The following is a 19812-nucleotide window of genomic DNA, read 5'->3' as shown; positions in this document are numbered from 1 at the left end:
GGGATTACTGTCTGAGGGTTTAGAGCTTGAGGTAGTAACCTCATACAAGTACTTGTGAGTATGGCTAGACGGTACACTGTCCTTCTCTCAGCACATATCAAAGCTGCAGGCTATAGTTAAATCTAGACTTGGTTTCCTCTATTGTAATTGCTCCTCTTTCACCCCAGCTGCCAAACTAACCCTGATTCAGATGACCATCCTACCCATGCTAGATTACGGAGACGTAATTTATAGATCGGCAGGTAAGGGTGCTCTCGAGCGGCTAGATGTTCTTTACCATTCGGCCATCAGATTTGCAACCAATGCTCCTTATAGGACACATCACTGCACTATTTACTCCTCTGTAAACTGGTCGTCTCTGTATACCCGTCGCAAGGCCCACTGGTTGATGCTTATTTATAAAACCCTCTTAGGCCTCACTCCCCCCTATCTGAGATATCTACCGCAGCCCTCATCCTCCACATACAACACCCGTTCTGCCAGTCACATTCTGTTAAAGGTCCCCAAAGCACACACATCCCTGGGACGCCCCTCTTTTCAGTTCGCTGCAGCTCGCGACTGGAACGAGCTGCAACAAACACTCAAACTGGACAGTTTTATCGCAATCTTTTCATTCAAAGACTCAATCATGAACACTCTTACTGACAGTTGTGGCTGATTTGTGATGCATTGTTGTCTCTACCTTCTTGCCCTTTGTGCTGTTGTCTGTGCCCAATAATGTTTGTACCATGTTTTGTGCCGCTACCATGTTGTTGTTATTGTTGTGTTGTGTTGCTATCATGCTGTGTTGTCATGTGTTGCTGCCTTGCTATGTTGTTGTCTTAGGTCTCGCTTTATGTCGTGTTGTCTCTCTTGTTGTGACATGTGTTTTGTCCTGTTTATATTGTATTTATTTTTTATTTTTAGTCCCCGTCCCCGCAGGAGGCCTTTTGCCTTTTGGTAGGCCGTCATTGCAAATAAGAATTTGTTCTTAACTGACTTGCCTAGTTAAATAAAGGTTAAATACAAAATAAGAAGGAGAGACTTTCTTTGGCCAAGAAACACGAGCAATGTACATTAGACCGGTGGAAATCTGGCCTTTGGTCTGATGAGTCCAAATTTGAGACTTTTGGTTCCAACCGCAGTGTCTTTGTGAGACGCAGAGTAGGTGAACGGATGATCTTTGCATGTGTGGTTCGCACAGTGAGGCATGGAGGAGGAGGTGTGACGGTGTAGGGGTGCTTTGCTGGGGACACTGTCTGATTTATTTAGAATTCAAGGCACACTTAACCAGTATGGCTACCACAGCATTCTGCAGCGATACGCCATCCGATCTGGTTTGGGCTTAGTGAGACTATCATTTGTTTTTCAACAGGACAATGACCCAACACACCTTCAGGCTGTGTAAGGGCTATTTTACCAAGAAGGAGAGTGATGGAGTGCTGAATCAGATGACATGGCCTCCACAATCACCTGACCTCAACCCAATTAAGATGGTTTGGGATGAGTTGGAGCGCAGAGCGAAGGAAAAGCAGCCAAACAAGTGCTCAGCTTATGTGGGAACTCCTTCATGACTGTTGGAAAATCATTCCTCCTGAAGCTGGTTGAGAGAATGCCAAGAATGTGCAAAGCTGTGGCTACTTTGAAGAACCTCAAATAAAATATATTTTGATTTGTTTAATACTTTTTTGTTGTTGGTTACTACATGATTCCATATGTGTTATTTCATAGTTTGATGTCTTCACTACTATTCTACAATGTAGAAAATAGTAAAAAATAAAAACTTGAATGAGTAGGTGTCCAAACTTTTGACTGGTACTGTCGTTTTGTTTTGTTCCTCACTAGTTTGTTCTGCTGGAGTCAGCATTATAACTTCTGTATGTGTTTTGTGTTTCCAGCCTCAATACTGTAACCATCTGGATGAGGAGGAAAAGAAGGAGCTGCGTATGTTCAGTCAGCAGAGGAAAAGAGAGAACCTGGGCAGAGGCATGGTCAGACTGTTCCCTGTCACCATGACCGGAGCCATCTGCCAACAGGTACTGCTGAGGGAAGGGGGGTGGGAGATCAGGAAGGAGACTAGGGTGGGATGGATACAGTGAGAGTGAGGGACCAGGGAGATGGAGACAGGAGGATTTAGGGAATTCTCTGGTTTTTGGTGTATGTATCAGACCTGGGTTCAAATATCTCAATTATTTTCACATTTGAAGTAAGTTTTCACATTTTATTTGAAAATACAAGTAGTTTAATATTTTTATGTATTTGGAAATAAACTTGTAAAGTATTTTAAAATACTCAAATACACTCCCATGCATTTAACCCAGGTATTTAAAAATAGTTTTTTAAATAAGTATTTTAAAATACTCTCAAATACAATTTGTTAGACTATTTGGTTTTTACAAATAACCATTCAAATACTCAAATATACTTATTTTGGGCTCTTTTGAAAAGAATCAAATACACAGAAAAAAGCATTTTAAATACCAGATACTGAAATACACACCAAGCCAGGCACATACAGTTGAAATTGGAAGTTTACATACACCTTAGCCAAATACATTTAAACTCAGTTTTTCACAATTCCTGACATTTAATCCTAGTACATATTCCCTGTTTTAGGTCTGTTAGGATCACCACTTTATTTTAAGAATGTGAAATGTCAGAATATTAGAGTGATTTTATTTCAGCTTTTATTTCTTTCATCACATTCCCAGTGGCTCGCACACACTTTATCAGTTCTGCCCACACATTTTCTATGGGATGGAGGTCAGGGCTTTGTGATGGCCACTCCAATACCTTGACTTTGTTGTCCTTAAACCATTTTGCCACAACTTTGGAAGTGTGCTTGGGGTCATTGTCCATTTGGAAGACCCATTTGCGACCAAGCTTTAACTTCCTGACTGATGTCTTGAGATGTTGCTTCAATATATCTACATAATTTTCCTCCCTCATGATGCCATCTATTTTGTGAAGTGCACCAGTCCCTCCTGCAGCAAAGCACCCCCACAACATGATGGTGTTCTTCGGCTTGCAAGCCTCCCCCTTCTTCCTCCAAACATAATGATGGTCATTATGGCCAAACAATAATATTTTTGTTTCATCAGACCAGAGGACATTTCTCCAAAAAGTATGATTTTTGTCCCCATGTGCAGTTGCAAACCGTAGTCTGGCTTTTTTATTGCTGTTTTGGAGCAGTGGCTTCTTCCTTGCTGAGCGGCCTTTCAGGTTATGTCGATACAGGCATCGTTTTACTGTGGATATAGATACTTTTGCACCTGTTTCCACCAACATCTTCACAAGGTTTTTCGCTGCTGTTCTGGGATTGATTTGCACTTTTCGCACCAAAGTACGTTCATTTCTAGGAGACAGAACGTGTCTCCTTCCTGAGCGGTATGATGGCTGCGTGGTCCCATGGTGTTTATACTTGCGTACTATTGTTTGTACAGATGAACGTGGTACCTTCAGGCGTTTGGAAATTGCTCCCAAGGATGAACCAGACTTGTGGAGGTCTACAATAGTTTTTCTGAGGTCTTGGCTGATTTCTTTTGATTTTCCCATGATGTCAAGCAAAGAGGCACTGAGTTTGAATGTAGGCCTTGAAATACATCCACAAGTACACCTCCAATTGACTCAAATGATGCAATTAGCCTATCAGAAGCTTCTAAAGCCATGACATCATTTTCAGGAATTTTCAACGCTGTTTAAAGGCACAGTCAACTTAGTGTATGTAAACTTCTGACCCACTGGAATTGTGATTAAGCAAAATAATCTGTCTGTAAACAATTGTTGGAAAAATTACTTGTCATGCACAAAGTAGATGTCCTAACCGACTTGCCAAAACTAACACTTAGGTTGGAGTCATTAAAACTTGTTTATGTAAACTTCCGACTTTAACTGTATCTTGGTGAGAGTGTGGTTGTCCTATAGTTATTTTGCATACATCCTTCCCACAACTTTCTGGGAATCGTGCATGATACTTTGATACCTCTCTGCATCCTTGACTTGAGAGTTTGGAACGGCTGCTTTGATGTGTCTCCACCAAGCAACTATAATGAAGGGGCTGTGCCTTTTCAAGACGGAAAGCACAATACACTGGTTGGATATCCCCATTCTGAATTGAATTAATCATGATGTACTGTTTTACGTAGGACCGCCCCAGCCCTTCCGTTTGCAGCCAGCCGTTCCGCAATAAACAAACACACACACACACACAGTAGGTAGCTAGCATAAACCGTTGGACTTCAGACATTGTTTGCCACTAACATCATGAATAAGGCGCATAAATCATCACACACATTTTCAAAATGTTATAATAAACCTTAATAATACTAAAACATAATACTAAAACAAGTGACATATTAGACAACTGCAACCTGTTAAACGTTACGATCGTGTGGCTAGCAAGTAGCAACTGTTAGCTTGCATTGTTCAGCCCATAGAAAGTCAGCCAGCTAAAACTTTAGCTTGCTTGCTATCAACTCGAAATCGTCTAGCTAATCAAATGTATGTTTTGTTATAAATTAACTAATTAGTTAGTTAATTTTAGACTGAACATTTCCTTACCCCACTGAAGTTATTAATTTTCCAACTTGGATGTCTTCTGTTTACGTAGTAGGGCAATGTTGTGAATCAACCATGCGTGCTAGCATTACTTTAACAGAACGTTCCCTAAAAGTTCAAACATGGTTACATTTTAATTTCAATTTTGGTAATGTTCTAGGAACGTTCTCCAAATGGTTTTACATTGGGAATGGTCTCAAATAGTTCAGAGAACTTCAAGAAGCTACATTCTTCTGTGGAAATTTCAGTACTTCTGCATAACGTTTCCTTATGGTTATATTTAAAGTCATGTTCTCAAATTGTTCCAAGAACGCTAAGAAAACTTTCTATAAAAAAACAAGAAATGTTTTTATTTCCAGAGAACGTTCCAAGAATGTTATTTAAAAACATGTACATTACGTTCTCAGCATCAACAAAACACTCTCTGTCCTCTCTTGTTAAGTGTGTTGGCCACGCCCCCTATTTGGCCACACCTGATCTTAATGAGTGCTTGTTTCCTTTGAAATGGGGTATTTTTGAATAGATGAAAAACATGTCAGGCTTGCTCCGTCCTGGTGGCGCAGTGAACTAATTCCATGTATAGAGAACAGAGGATTATACATTTGAATCTCACTGATGCCGTCACAATAAAAAATTTATGTGTTAACATGATTAATGCCTAAGGAAATTAATTTCCATGTGTCCTATCTGTTCTTGGAGTTCAAAAAAGTTAACCCAAAATAATATAGCATCGTTATTAAAAGTCTTATAGAAACATTCAGTGAAGTTTTTGTTTTTTTAAAACCTACAAATAACCTATCATTTTAGTTCTGAGAGTTAATAAAACCTCCCAGGAAAACTGTCAAGGAACCAGAGTAAAATGTTCTCAGAACCTCCCTGCAACCTAAAAATAAACGTTCCCAGAACAGGCAAAATGTTTAGTTCTGTTCTCGGAGCGTTTTAAAAAAAGGTTCAGTTTTACTGATCAGGAAGCATATGGCTTCGTTCCCAGAACAAATGGGAAACCAAAAATGTACGTTCCCACAACTTCCAAGGAACCAAATGTGCGAGCTGGGATGTATTTGAACCGAGGTCTGTTATGTATACACTTGTGTTCTCACATGCTCATTTACATTTTGTTTACCTATTGTTTTGTCTCTGTCATTCTCTGTGTTTCAGTGTGGCAGACAGATCTGTGGTGGGGACATAGCGGTGTTTGCCAGCCGGGCAGGTCACGGGAGCTGCTGGCACCCTCAATGTTTCCAGTGTGCCTCTTGTACTGAGCTGCTGGTGGACCTCATCTACTTCTACCAGGATGGACAGATCTACTGTGGCAGGCACCACGCTGAGAGGATCAAACCGCGCTGCCAAGCCTGTGATGAGGTGATTGACTCTGCCCTGTCATGACTCTGCCCTGTTCAACAAATTATATGCTTACTGTGTATCCAGTCCACTTTTTGCTCATGCACTGTCGGCCCTGTCCTCTCAACAAATCTCTCCATACTATGTACGCTGTCTGCTCATATACTGTGCTGTCCACAAAGCTCTCCAAACTGTGTATCCACTCTCTGCTTATACACTCTCTGCCCTGTCTACAAATCTACATTTTTCAAATCGCCACTCTCTAAAGTTCTAACACTGACTCTTATGAGGAGATTTGTATCTTTGGCAGACTCGTACTCGGGGCTGGGAAAGTGTGTCTTTATTTGATTTACATGCCTGTAGACCCTAGAGGAACATCTATTCCCTCAATGAGCCAGCCATATGTTGTTGTTCCACAAACACCTTTTAAATCGCTCTTCCACTTGCGCACACACCCACACAGACTCTTGTTTAGACCCTTGGTATTTCTGACTTAAGAGATTAGTTGAAGTAGACTAATAGGTCTGTCATGACTGACCTTCACAAGTCGTTAGAGGATGTACCCTGTCACACTGTAAAGACAGTCATTCCACATAAACCAGAAATATTCAATAGTGACGTGATTTGCTGAGCCTCTTGCCCTTTTTTCCAATCACTCTATTTCTATTTCTCTCTCTCTGTCTCTCTCCTTCTCTCTCCTTCTCTCCTTCTGAAATGCAGATCATTCTAGCTGATGAGTGTACGGAGGCAGAGGGCCGACACTGGCACATGAAGCACTTCTGTTGTTTTGAGTGTGAGGCAGCGTTGGGGGGACAGCGGTACATCATGAGAGAGTGCCGGCCGTACTGCTGCTCCTGCTATGAGTCCCTCTATGCAGAATACTGTGACACCTGTGGGGAACACATAGGTACTGAAACAACACAGGTCCATGTTTGCACAAAGGGAAACATATACACACTTACACAGAGAGAAATATACAACCACTCAACACAGAAGTATACACACTCAAACTGGGAGAAATACATACACACTAACACATCGAGAAATCCATACACACTCCCACACAGACAATTTTCTTAGACCCGCTTTGTCTTCCAGGTATAGACCAGGGGCAAATGACCTATGAGGGCCAGCACTGGCATGCTGCAAAGTCGTGTTTCTGCTGTACCCGCTGTCGGCTCCCCTTGCTGGGGCGGCCCTTCCTCCCACGTGGGGGCCTCATCTTTTGCTCCAGGTCCTGCTCCCTGGGAGAGGACCCAGATAACTCAGACTCGTGTGACTCAGCCCTCCAGAGCCGGCATCCGCAGCACAGACGCTGTGAGACAGATGAGAAGATCCAGCAGCCGCAGCGCTGCTCCCCACAGCAACCACCAGAGGGAGCCAACATCCCTGTTGTCCCAGGAGAAGTCTGCATTCATGCTGCACTGGAAAATAGACGTAGGGGCTTACTGTACATACATAGATGCAGATGGCATTTATATGTTATGTAGGTCATGCCTGAGCCTTTTTATTTCCCCAGCATGTAACAGCTTTGTAATACTCATACACATACAAACATAAGATAGATTATTTTACTTATTTAGCAGGCTCTTTTATCCAAAGTAACTTTGATCACATGCTCAAAACAATAGATTTTAGAAGATTACATAGCCTTTTCTATTTAAACAAGGTGTGTTTTCTCTTCATTTCATCTGTCTCACAGGTGTTCACATCTCTACTAATGTTCCGAATGGAGACCACCCATCACTCAACGGTCATCCTGACCTCAGAGGGTCCTACTCTCCCCTTCCCCATTGTCACTTAGCCAATAACTGGGGACCATCTTGTCCTGTCGACCAATCACTCAGCAGTTTGCACCCTGGATATTGTGGCAAGCATCCAGGCAGTAGTCTGGAGTTTTTAGGAGAGGCCAATGGCTATGCGGGACAACCCCTCACCAGTTTCAGTAGAGGAACGTCTACTGCAAAGGACTGTGGGAACTGTGTGGAGAGAAGTAGTCAAGTTATGCAAGGTATTACACAAGGCAATAACATGCATCATAAGTTAAAGTGGGACTGTTCAGAATGAAAAAGTTAACTGTGGTGCTCTGTTAGATAAAATTGGCAACAAGCAAGAGTTGAATAGTATTCTATAAATCTGTAACCAAGTCTTACTCACCTCCTGTTATTGTGAGTTGATTGAACAGAAATTGTATCCCTTGCTTTTTTTATTTATAAATGGAGGTATTTTATTTGTTTTCTCTCCCTCTTCCCAGTGTTTCCTCCCCCAAGGAACTCCTCCTTACCTGCATCACTAAACCATCCCAGTCCTGCTGACCCTCTGCCCCTCCTGCCCCCTCAACCCAAGTCTTGTGATTTGATAATCAGGCCAAGTCTGCACCAACCAGAGCCAAGCCCCCCTGACCCTAGCCCCCAATCAAGTCGAAGTGGGATAGCCAGGGTCAGTTTCCGAGAGCCAATCAGCTGCAGCTACTCTGTGGAGGAGGAGGAGGATGAGGAGGGAAGAGAGTGGGATGAAGAACAGGCAGAGGAAGAGGATGGAGGTTTTGGGAGCAGATTACATATGCAGAAGGGCATTCCACCTCAAATGGACCTACTGGGTAAGAGACAGAGACAACTTTTTTTTCGTTCTCTTTTTCTTTTCATCACAAATGCCAACCGTCTTTCATTTTTTGCGTCTCCTCACAGATGGTTCATACCAACATCGTAGTTTACGGCGGGGGTGGAACCGTGGCCGTGTGGCTTCCGACTCCACTCTTCACCTAGGCACAGAGACACGTTTCCATCACTCTCAGCCGGACAGGCCCCGTCTGGATGCTCTAGAAAGGAGACGAGAGAGGGAGAGTGTTTCCCTCTCTTCCCCTGGCATCACAGAGCCCCCATTACTCAACCTCCAGCCAACCCAGTACAACAAACATGAGGACTCCTGCTCCACCTGCTCCTCCTCCTCAGACTCAGAGGAAGATGGTTACTTCCTGGGGCAGCCTATCCCCCTGCCCCCCCAGCTAACCCACAGGCCCCAGTCTGTGGATGGAGAGAGGGAAGGAGAGAGGGATGGAAAGAAGGAAGGAGAGAAGGACTTGGGGTTGAGAAACAGCCTGAGAAGGAAGAGATGGGCCAATGGCCTTGGTGCAAAGGACAAAGACAAGAACTGTGCCATCTCCTAAGTTTGACCCTCACAGTGAAAGTTCTGTTTTTCAACGATCAAGCCAATATCCAATATTAATTTGTAACATGTTGGGGATACTTTGAATACAATACTCCTATCCAGCAGACTTAAACCACTATACTATAGGAAGGCAAGAGGAAACAGAGAGAGTGACTGGCTGTAAGATGTATTCGAGGGATCAGATCAAAAATAAAACTGTTGTGTTTTGTATATTGTTTCGGGCACTTTTTTGCACAGTAGAGTGAATCTGGCATCCATCTAGGAAGTTCTGTAAGAAAATGTCACTGTGTTCCCGCAGTGCATGTTATAGGATTTACTCAGAAATGTGAAGAAATTCACTTTACATTATATTCAAGTGAATTTGTGGAGTGAGAACGCTAATTCCAGTATAAACATGTAAGCATTTATTGTGGGAAGTTATTCTTATCTTTCTATTTTTGAATAGGACCATCTAATTAATGTACATTAAAGATTTGAGGATTCCTTCTCAGATTCTACATTTCTTTGAGGGTCTTCATGGGCATTTGTCTCGCTAGCTCTCTCACTCTCTGTTTCCAAACATGTACATTAGAGAGTTCTTCAGAAAAGAATGTGCTGGCAGTGTTCAGTCACATTATTTCACCAAGGTCGATATAAACTAAGATTCTGACTTTTAATGTTTTTGTAGCATACCATTTTTCTTTACTTTGAGTGTTATATGCAATGTTACACATTTTATGAGAATAATGATTGGAAATATTTGTTCAACCAAATAGTTGGCTAAATATTCTGTGAGAGAAGTGAGTACCAAAACAGAGTGTTGGTCCCACACAGTGAGATTCAGACTATATGTGCACACTAACCTGGACTGTGAATGTTGGTGTGTATGTTCATGTGTGTATGTTTTGACAACCTATCATATCAAAATGTATTTGTCACATGCGCTGAATACAACAGGTTTACAGTACCGTGAAATGCTTACTTATGAGCCCTTTCCCAACAATGCAGAGTTAAAAAGTAAGAAAAATTAGCAAAAAAGGAAATAGTAACGCAATAGAATAAGAATATATACAAAGTCCTCACTTTGATGTAAAGCCTCCCTATGTCAGCATATGATATTCAAAAAAGGAAACTGAGTACATGCATTGATTTTTAGATCAAAACACATTTACTTCAAGTCTAGTTATTATTATGATTCTCTTGGGTGCTGGTTCCTGTTTTCAATGTTTTTTGTTGAAACGTAAATCACTTTTTAATCAAACTTTCACTTTTCAGAGATTGTGAGGAAACTACAGTTTCTGCAAGTTTTGTACTAGGAGAAATAAATTCATTGAAAACTACAATTTCTCATTTCATATCTGAATATACACTGAGTGTACTAAACATTAGGAACACCTTCCGAATATTGAGTTGCACCCTCTTTTGCCCTCAGAACAGCCTCAATTCGTTGGGGCATGGACTCTACAAGGCGTCGAAAGCGTTCCACAGGGTTGCTGGCTGATGTTGATTCCAATGCTTCCCACAGTTGTCAAGTTGGCTGGTTGTCATTTGGGTGGTGGACCATTCTTAAGACACACAGGAAACTGTTGAGTGTCGAAAAACCCAGCAGCGTTGCAGTTGACACTCAAACCGGTGTGCCTGGCACCTACTACCATACCCTGTTCAAAGGCACTTAAATCTTTTGTCTTGCCCATTCACCCTCTGAATGGCACACACACACAATCCATGTCTCAATTGTCTCAAGGCTTAAAAATCATTCTTTAACCTGTCTCCTCCCCTTCATTAACAGGTGACATCGATAAGGGATCATAGCTTTCACCTGGTTAGTCTATCATGGAAAAAGCATGTTTTGTACACTCAGTGTATGTTTCATTCATTTCAATATTATGTTTCATTTTGACAACTAACTCCAACAATGGTCTTTTTTACAGTCTATGGTCCACACACTGACCTTCTTCAGAGGAAGGCTTCTGATCAGAGATGGGTCTGTTATTGTCTAACGGGTTTATTATTACAAACACCAGCATGCTTTGAAGAATAAATCATTCGAGGAAAATAAACTGTCATGTGACAGAAGGAGCCAGTCTACTTCCTTATGTAGGAGTGATTGGTCAGTGTAGTCAGGTGGGGGAGGGAATAGAACAAGGAGGAGCAGCAGCACATGAGTCGTCTGACAGGTTTGGCTGGTCTGTTGCTTGCTCCCTTCTATTCTGGAACACATTCACACGCTACAGTACATTTCTACAGTTGTTATCCTTTGTGGCGTGATGAGCTGTAGAGAGGCCTAGAGTTCCGTTGGGGACCTGTAAGATTCTACTTCCACTCTAAAGGTGAGTTTTCATTGGAATGTAAAGCCTGAGTAAGTGTGTGTGTGTGTGTGTGTCTCCTAGGAACCAACGCCTTCAAACAAATAGGATCAAAGAACACTAGGACAAGACCGTCTATAAGGCCTTGACTGTGTTTGTGTGAGAGGTCCTTTCAGTTTCATGTATATACCTGGCTTGTAAGTTTCTACTAGTTTTTCTCATTCACCTCCTGGTTCAACCCATGGTGTTAGGTGGTTTTCCTTCCTAAATGGAACAAGCTGAGACTTGAGCCTGGGTTGAACGAGAAGGATCTGTATGTTCATTTTACAGAACTTTGTGTTCAGTAGTACTGTACTTGGAGAACTTAGCCTAATAAAATAGAATGTCCTCTGCCCTCACTGACCTGCATTGTACTGTGTGTACAGTAGGAGTGTGAGAGTGAAAGGAGAAGCAACATTGAGATAAAGAGATAAAGCCATGCAGGTGAGAGTGCAGTGAGACAGTTGTTGCTCGAGGTGGAATGAGAAACATGTTGAGAATGTGTCTGTCACACAGACTGTTAGAGTGGTGTATTTTAAACTCACTCTTCCTCTTTCATAAAGCAATGAATACTGGCTTGTCATTGATACCTTTGCACTTTATCTACCAATGGTGCATGACACCACACAATAGGAATCTCTTTAGAAGTTAATAACAGGCCTACACGCTTAGTGTCTTGTTCCCCAGTAGGGTCAGATAAGTGGAATTATTTCCCTGACCCAACCCCCTTGTATCCAGCTACACAAGTTAATGTTTGTTGCTGTGTTCACTGATCGTCAGCAAATTTACTGTGTGTTCTTCTAAGCAAAACAAATATTCAGATAGCGAATTGATGACTGACTACAGTCAACTCCTAGATGGGTGGGTCAAGTGTTACGGTTTCAGAAATACAAACCAGACAACCCTAGGGTCTGAAGTCTAGAGGAAGCCCAAGCCCAGCACAACCCCCTAGCAACTGGGAGCTTTATTTAAAGATGGCGTGGCATTGTTCCCCTCTAACAGCTGTTGGGGTGTGTGTCTGGGTATTCCTCCAAACAATAGTTTGTTGACAGCTGGTGAGAGCCCCCCCCCCCCCCACACACACACACACACACACTTTTCTTCAGTCCTCTCTCAAGCTCAGGCTTTTCACTGGCCTTACAATGAATGAAAATGAAGTGTGGAAGTTTATTGTGTTATGTTCTTGAGATCGATGGGTGCTAGGTATAATTGTTAAATGTTTGGACCCACAGCCAATGGCCTGCATCCGACCCACCCCTTTTCTATTCAGATGTATAACATTCTGTGTTGTGATTGGCTGCATCCTGGGGTTTTGTGGGTGCAGGGGGAGGAGCCATTATACTGTTGACTTACAATATCCCTGAATCAACCACAGCACTTTATAGTGCTTAGTGTGAGTTGCTGTATCAGTTACATTGGGGCAGTATCTCTGTATCTCTCCCTCTGTCTTTGAGGTAACTGTGAATTTATATTGATTGATGTTTTGTCTCTTTCCTCTGACACATATCTGATGGTGTGTAAGTTGCTGTGTGATGTTGTTTCTCCTTTTTCTACAGAACATCCAGACTTTAGGGCACCAGGGTTCAAGTGAGATCCGTGGGAACTGGACGAAGACGGAATCATATCAGCCAAGATCAAAATCCTGACAACTTTCATGGGACAGTAGGATCCTGGACGGATGGCATCCAAAGAAGTTTGACTTTGGGTGGCCAAAAACAGCAGGAGAAAGACAGGAGTCAAGGACAACCCACCCATGTTACCTCCCACTACCATCTCCAGCATGCCTGTGGAGACCCCCCAGCCTGTCCCGGCACAGCCGGTGAGGGCTGCTGGGATGCCCAACCCCAACCGCATACTCATGCCAAACCGTCTCCTCCTCCAACCAAGAACAGCGGAAGCAGCTGAGCCCAGGCAGAGCGCGGTGGAGAGGCTGGCGGCAGACAAGGCTAAATACGTCAAGAGTCAGGTGGCCCCCTCCAAGCAGCAGCCAATAAAAGTGCCTCCGCCTGTCATGCGCAAACCTCTGATGTCCCCAGCTACCGGACTGCGGCCAACCCGTAAGACCCAACCGCCTCGCTTTAACTACACCCAGCAAGGGAGTGCCCCATTGGACCTGGAGCACCTGAGTAACCTGATCAATGGGGTGGGTGAGGCTGAAACTCCCCCTACCTCCCCCACCATGGACCCAGTGGAGAGTAGTCAGGCCCCTGACTGCCCCACTACCATCTCTCCCTGTCCCTCTCCATTCTCTGCTGGGGCTGCTGAGGGGATCCCGACCCCCTGCCCTGAATGGTCCACCCCAGTCAAATTAAGGATAAATGCATCTGGCCCACTAAGTCCCTCTGGATGTCCAGCTGCAGTGACCATACGTAGAGTGGACGTAATACCCCAACACCACCATACCATGCCAGTGAGGAAGCCTTTCAGAGCACGGCAACAGATGTATCTCCCATTGCAGCCCATGGCTCTGCATCCACACACCCAGATCCACAACGCTATGTCACCTCTTCGTCTCTTCCACCCCCGAACTACCTATGCACCAGGCCCTGCATCTCCTAAACCAGTCCCAGCCCCTCCACCACAAGACCACACCCCAACCCCCAACTCCCCGTCTACCCCCGTTCAGTTCCCAGCCAGCTACCCTGTACTTCCGCCCTCCCCGTCGGTCACTCGCCCGTCCTCCGGTAGCTCCAGGAAACGGCCCTCTCTGACCCGCTCCAAATCAGACATGAGTGACCGTTACTCCCGGGCCAGTACTGACCTGGAGCGCTTCTTCAACCTGTGTGGTTTGGACCCTTCGGAGGTGCAGGTGCTGAAGGGGCCGGGTTCGGACATTGTGTCCCTTGCACAGTTCCGCAGTGCCAGTGCTCCTGGGTCAGAGTGTGCAGGCCATGAGGGTGAAGAGGAAGAAGAGAACGGTGGGCCTGCAGAGCTGGCTCCCTATGGTGTCTCGGTCATTGAGAGGAACGCCAGAGTGATCAAGTGGCTTTATGGTATCCGCCAATCCAAGGATACTGCGAGGAGCACCAACATGTAGGGCCATGAGACTGATGTAAATAGAGGTGGGGGAGAAAAACATGGAAGTACACTTTAAACATAATTCCTGTACAGAGAAAAAAAACTGAAGAAGTCTGACTGCCGTATAAACCAACCAATGAAAATGAAAGGAATGGACTGATGTGTACTAATAGTGAAATAAAATGTTGTCTGTTAAAGTAGTATGATAGTGTTGGACATCATTTGTGCAAGATATTTGGTACTTTGTACTACCACCCATTTCACCTTTATTGACAACAAAGATAACCAGTCAAATTACAAGTAAGTTATCAGAATTGTGTTCTCTTTTTTTTATGAGAAATACATCAACGTATTTGTTTTTGTCTCATACTGGGGCTTACAAGTCTTTCTTTTTGGTTGTGCTGCTGTCTGATTGCTTTGTTACTGTCTGTTCAGATGATCTGTTTCTAAATAAATACCATTAACAATGTTAAAGTAAACTGATCTGAAGTGTGTGTGTTCATCATTCATGTTCTCTGTTTTTGAGGGGTGTAGCTGGGGCGGGAAAAGGTATGTGGGACTGACTGGGTGAAATTACAGGAGAGTTTCACGAGGTCATGGGAGTCCAATTCAATATGAAGTTTCTGTTGAACATTTGGCTTAGTGTGTTTTTACTCCATTTGAACTTGAGCAACTCATGATTAATGACAATGTGAAACAATGATTTGATTTATCAGAAGCACTTATTTCGTTCTCCATCCTCTTGCAATGGACTACCGTTTCCTCAAACACCTTTTTGTGTTAACACTTTAGTGCTTCATGGGTGGGTTCACTGGGTTGATGTACTTTGGCAGGAATTTCTCACTTTCAAAGGGCCAGGGTTGTTCTGTGGGATTGTCAACAATTAAGACGTGTGCATGTGTCCATTGTTACCAGATACTAGTAGTACTTAGCTTGTTCTCATGTCGGAAGCAGAGAAACATGCTGAAGTTGTAGGACAGAGATATACCTTATAGAGGAGGCAAAGGAGTGGACTGTAACCTGGAGTGGACTGTAACCACCGGAGAAGCCTAGTTCCAAAAGATGAGCTGCTTCAAGACTTTTACAGATCTTGAGGAGTCATTTACTCGCCCAAACCATTGATGGACACACATGCAACGACAGCCATCAATGCAAGACTACTGTAAGCTTTAATTTAATGTTTGAATTTCTTAAATATAAGACTGTTAACCTCTCTTGGGGAGGTGGTGTCCCACCCACGGTTCACACTATTCAACAGCCAGTGAAAAATCAGAGCGCCAAATTCAAAACCACAAAATGTCATAATTCAAAGTTCTCAAACATACGAATATTTTACACCATTTTAAAGATACGTCTCCTTAATGTAACCACATTGTCCGATTTCAAAAAGGCTTACGGCGAAAGCATAAAGCTAGATTATGTAAGGACAGTTCCAACACAAGAAAAGCCACACAGCCATTTTCCTAGCAAGGACAGGCGTAACAAAAAACTGAAAACCAGCTAAAATTATGCACTAACCTTTGACGATCTTCATCAGATGACACTCCTAGGACATCATGTTACACAATACATGCATTTCTTGTTCGATCAAGATGATATTTATATCCAAAAACAGCCTTTTACATTGGCGCGTGATGTTCAGAAAATATTTTGCCTCCATTACTGCCGGTGAATCAGCACTACAATTTACAAAAATACTCATCATAAACGATAAAATATTAAACTGTTATTCAAAGAATTATAGATGAACATCTCCTTTATGCAACCGCTGTGACATTTAAAAAAATCTTCACGGGGAAAGCACACTGCAATAATCTGAGTACTGCACTCAGAAAAAGACATCAAGCAATACAGATACCCGCCATTTTGGAGTCATCTAAAATCATAAATAGCATTAGAAATATTCACTTACCTTTGATGATCTTCATCAGAAGGCACTTCCAGGAATCCCAGGTCCACAATAAATGTTGTTTTGTTCGATAAAGTCCGTAATTTATGTCCAAATAGCTCCTTGTTGTTTGCGCGTTCAGTAAGCTACTCCAAGTGTAGGAAGCGCGGCCAAAATGTCACGATAAAAAGTAAAAAAAAGTTATATTTACGTTCATTCAAACATGTCAAACGTTGTATAGCATCAATCTTTAGGGCCTTTTTAACTTAGAACTTCAATAATATTCCAACCGGACGATTCCAATGTCTTGAAAAACGTTTTGGAACACAGCTACCCCTCACGTGAATGCGCGCCAATGAACTCATGTGCTTTCCTGAGTCAACAACTTCCAACTTCCTTTGTTGGCTCTCTGTTCACCATAGACACCTCAAACAACTTTCTAAAGACTGTTGACATCTAGTGGAAGCCTTAGGAAGTGCAAAATGAACCCTAAGTCACTGTGGGTTAGATAGGCAATCACTTGAAAAAACTACAGCCTCAGATCTGGAACTGCCGGTCTGCGGCCAACAAGGCTGAGTTCATCTCAGCCTATGCTACCCTCCAGTCCCTAGACTTCCTGGCGCTGACGGAAACATGGATCACCACAGATAACACTGCTACTCCTACTGCTCTCTCCTCGTCTGCCCACGTGTTCTCGCATACCCCTAGAGCATCGAGCCAGCGGGGTGGTGGCACTGGAATCCTCATCTCTCCCAAGTGGACATTCTCTCTTTCTCCCCTGACCCATCTGTCTATCTCCTCATTTGAATTCCATGCTGTCACAGTTACCAGCCCTTTCAAGCTTAACATCCTCATCATTTATCGCCCTCCAGGTTCCCTTGGAGAGTTCATCAATGAGCTTGACGCCTTGATAAGTTCCTTTCCTGAGGATGGCTCACCTCTCACAGTTCTGGGTGACTTTAACCTCCCCACGTCTACCTTCGACTCATTCCTCTCTGCCTCCTTCTTTCCACTCCTCTCCTCTTTGACCTCACCCTCTCACCTTCCCCCCCTACTCACAAGGCAGGCAATACGCTTGACCTCATCTTTACTAGATGCTGTTCTTCCACTAATCTCATTGCAACTCCCCTCCAAGTCTCCGACCACTACCTTGTATCCTTTTCCCTCTCGCTCTCATCAAAAACTTCTCACTCTGCCCCTACTCGGATGGTATTGCGCCGTCCCAACCTTCGCTCTCTCTCTCCCGCTACTCTCTCCTCTTCCATCCTATCATCTCTTCCCTCTGCTCAAACCTTCTCCAACCTATCTCCTGATTCTGCCTCCTCAACCCTCCTCTCCTCCCTCTCTGCATCCTTTGATTTTCTCTGTCCCCTACCCTCCAGGCCGGCTCGGTCCTCCCCTCCTGCTCCGTGGCTCGACGACTCACTGCGAGCTCACAGAACAGGGCTCCGGGCAGCCGAGCGGAAATGGAGGAAAACTCGCCTCCCTGCGGACCTCGCATCCTTTCACTCCCTCCTCTCTACATTTTCCTCTTCTGTCTCTGCTGCTAAAGCCACTTTCTACCACTCTAAATTCCAAGCATCTGCCTCTAACCCTAGGAAGCTTTTTGCTACCTTCTCCTCCCTCCTGAATCCTCCTCCCCTTCCCCCCCCTCCTCCCTCACTGCGGATGACTTCGTCAACCATTTTGAAAAGAAGGTTGACGACATCCGATCCTCGTTTGCTAAGTCAAGCGACACCGCTGGTCCTGCTCACACTGCCCTACCCTGTGCTTTGACCTCTTTCTCCCCTCTCTCTCCAGATGAAATCTCGCGTCTTGTGACGGCCGGCCGCCCAACAACCTGCCCACTTGACCCTATCCCCTCCTCTCTTCTCCAGACCATTTCCGGAGACCTTCTCCCCTACCTCACCTCACTCATCAACTCATCCTTGACCGCTGGCTACGTCCCTTCCGTCTTCAAGAGAGCGAGAGTTGCACCCCTTCTGAAAAAACCTACACTCGATCCCTCCGATGTCAACAACTACAGACCAGTATCCCTTCTTTCTTTTCTCTCCAAAACTCTTGAACGTGCCGTCCTTGGCCAGCTCTCCTGCTATCTCTCTCAGAACGACCTTCTTGATCCTAATCAGTCAGGTTTCAAGACTGGGCATTCAACTGAGACTGCTCTTCTCTGTGTCACGGAGGCTCTCCGCACTGCTAAAGCTAACTCTCTCTCCTCTGCTCTCATCCTTCTAGACCTATCTGCTGCCTTTGATACTGTGAACCATCAGATCCTCCTCTCCACCCTCTCCGAGCTGGGCATCTCCGGCGCGGCCCACGCTTGGATTGCGTCCTACCTGACAGGTCGCTCCTACCAGGTGGCGTGGCGAGAATCTGTCTCCGCACCACGTGCTCTCACCACTGGTGTCCCCCAGGGCTCTGTTCTAGGCCCTCTCCTATTCTCGCTATACACCAAGTCACTTGGCTCTGTCATATCCTCACACGGTCTCTCCTATCATTGCTATGCAGACGACACACAATTAATCTTCTCCTTTCCCCCTTCTGACAACCATGTGGCGAATCGCATCTCTGCATGTCTGGCAGACATATCAGTGTGGATGACGGATCACCACCTCAAGCTGAACCTCGGCAAGACGGAGCTGCTCTTCCTCCCGGGGAAGGACTGCCCGTTCCATGATCTCGCCATCACGGTTGACAACTCCCTTGTGTCCTCCTCCCAGAGTGCTAAGAACCTTGGCGTGATCCTGGACAACACCCTGTCGTTCTCCACTAACATCAAGGCGGTGACCCGATCCTGTAGGTTCATGCTCTACAACATTCGCAGAGTACGACCCTGCCTCACACAGGAAGCGGCGCAGGTCCTAATCCAGGCACTTGTCATCTCCCGTCTGGATTACTGCAACTCGCTGTTGGCTGGGCTCCCTGCCTGTGCCATCAAACCCCTATAACTCATCCAGAACGCCACAGCCCGTCTGGTGTTCAACCTTCCCAAGTTCTCTCACGTCACCCCGCTCCTCCGCTCTCTCCACTGGCTTCCAGTTGAAGCTCGCATCCGCTACAAGACCATGGTGCTTGCCTACGGAGCTGTGAGGGGAACGGCACCTCCGTACCTTCCGGCTCTGATCAGGCCCTACACCCAAACAAGGGCACTGCGTTCATCCACCTCTGGCCTGCTCGCCTCCCTACCTCTGAGGAAGCACAGTTCCCGCTCAGCCCAGTCAAAACTGTTCGCTGCTCTGGCACCCCAATGGTGGAACAAGCTCCCTCACGATGCCAGGACAGCGGAGTCAATCACCACCTTCCGGAGACACCTGAAACCCCACCTCTTTAAGGAATACCTGGGATAGGATAAAGTAATCCTTCTAACCCCCCCCCCCTTTAAAAGATTTAGATGCACTATTGTAAAGTGGTTGTTCTACTGGATATTATAGGTGAATGCACCAATTTGTAAGTCGCTCTGGATAAGAGCGTCTGCTAAATGACTTAAATGTAAATGTAAATGTAGATCCTCCACTTCCTGGTTGGATTGTTTCTCAG

At 44.6% G+C, this 19812-nt stretch overlaps 2 protein-coding genes across 2 annotated transcripts in view; both read left to right on the top strand.

Annotated features, from left to right (window-relative positions):
* Nucleotides 1-10364, top strand: part of LOC115168065 (protein prickle) — a 37317-nt gene extending 26953 nt beyond the window's left edge. The window contains exons 5-11 of the mRNA XM_029722952.1: nucleotides 1878-2015; nucleotides 5695-5898; nucleotides 6598-6784; nucleotides 6976-7314; nucleotides 7580-7888; nucleotides 8132-8476; nucleotides 8565-10364. Coding sequence (XP_029578812.1) covers nucleotides 1878-2015; nucleotides 5695-5898; nucleotides 6598-6784; nucleotides 6976-7314; nucleotides 7580-7888; nucleotides 8132-8476; nucleotides 8565-9043 — 2001 coding nt within the window. The 3' untranslated portion in view covers nucleotides 9044-10364. The remainder of the gene's footprint in view (nucleotides 1-1877; nucleotides 2016-5694; nucleotides 5899-6597; nucleotides 6785-6975; nucleotides 7315-7579; nucleotides 7889-8131; nucleotides 8477-8564) is intronic.
* Nucleotides 10365-11158: 794 nt separating this feature from the next.
* Nucleotides 11159-14870, top strand: LOC115168064 (protein FAM110B). Its single transcript, XM_029722951.1, has 2 exons — nucleotides 11159-11354; nucleotides 12926-14870. The coding sequence occupies exon 2, from the start codon at nucleotides 13123-13125 to the stop codon at nucleotides 14404-14406; it is 1284 nt and encodes a 427-aa protein (XP_029578811.1). The 5' UTR covers nucleotides 11159-11354; nucleotides 12926-13122; the 3' UTR covers nucleotides 14407-14870.
* The last annotated feature ends 4942 nt before the right edge of the window (nucleotides 14871-19812 follow it).

This window comes from Salmo trutta, chromosome 30 (genome assembly GCF_901001165.1).
Source record: "Salmo trutta chromosome 30, fSalTru1.1, whole genome shotgun sequence".
NCBI classification, from domain to species: Eukaryota; Metazoa; Chordata; class Actinopteri; order Salmoniformes; family Salmonidae; genus Salmo; species Salmo trutta.
Note: the sequence above shows the minus strand (reverse complement) of the source record. Positions and strands in the feature narration are given on the sequence as shown.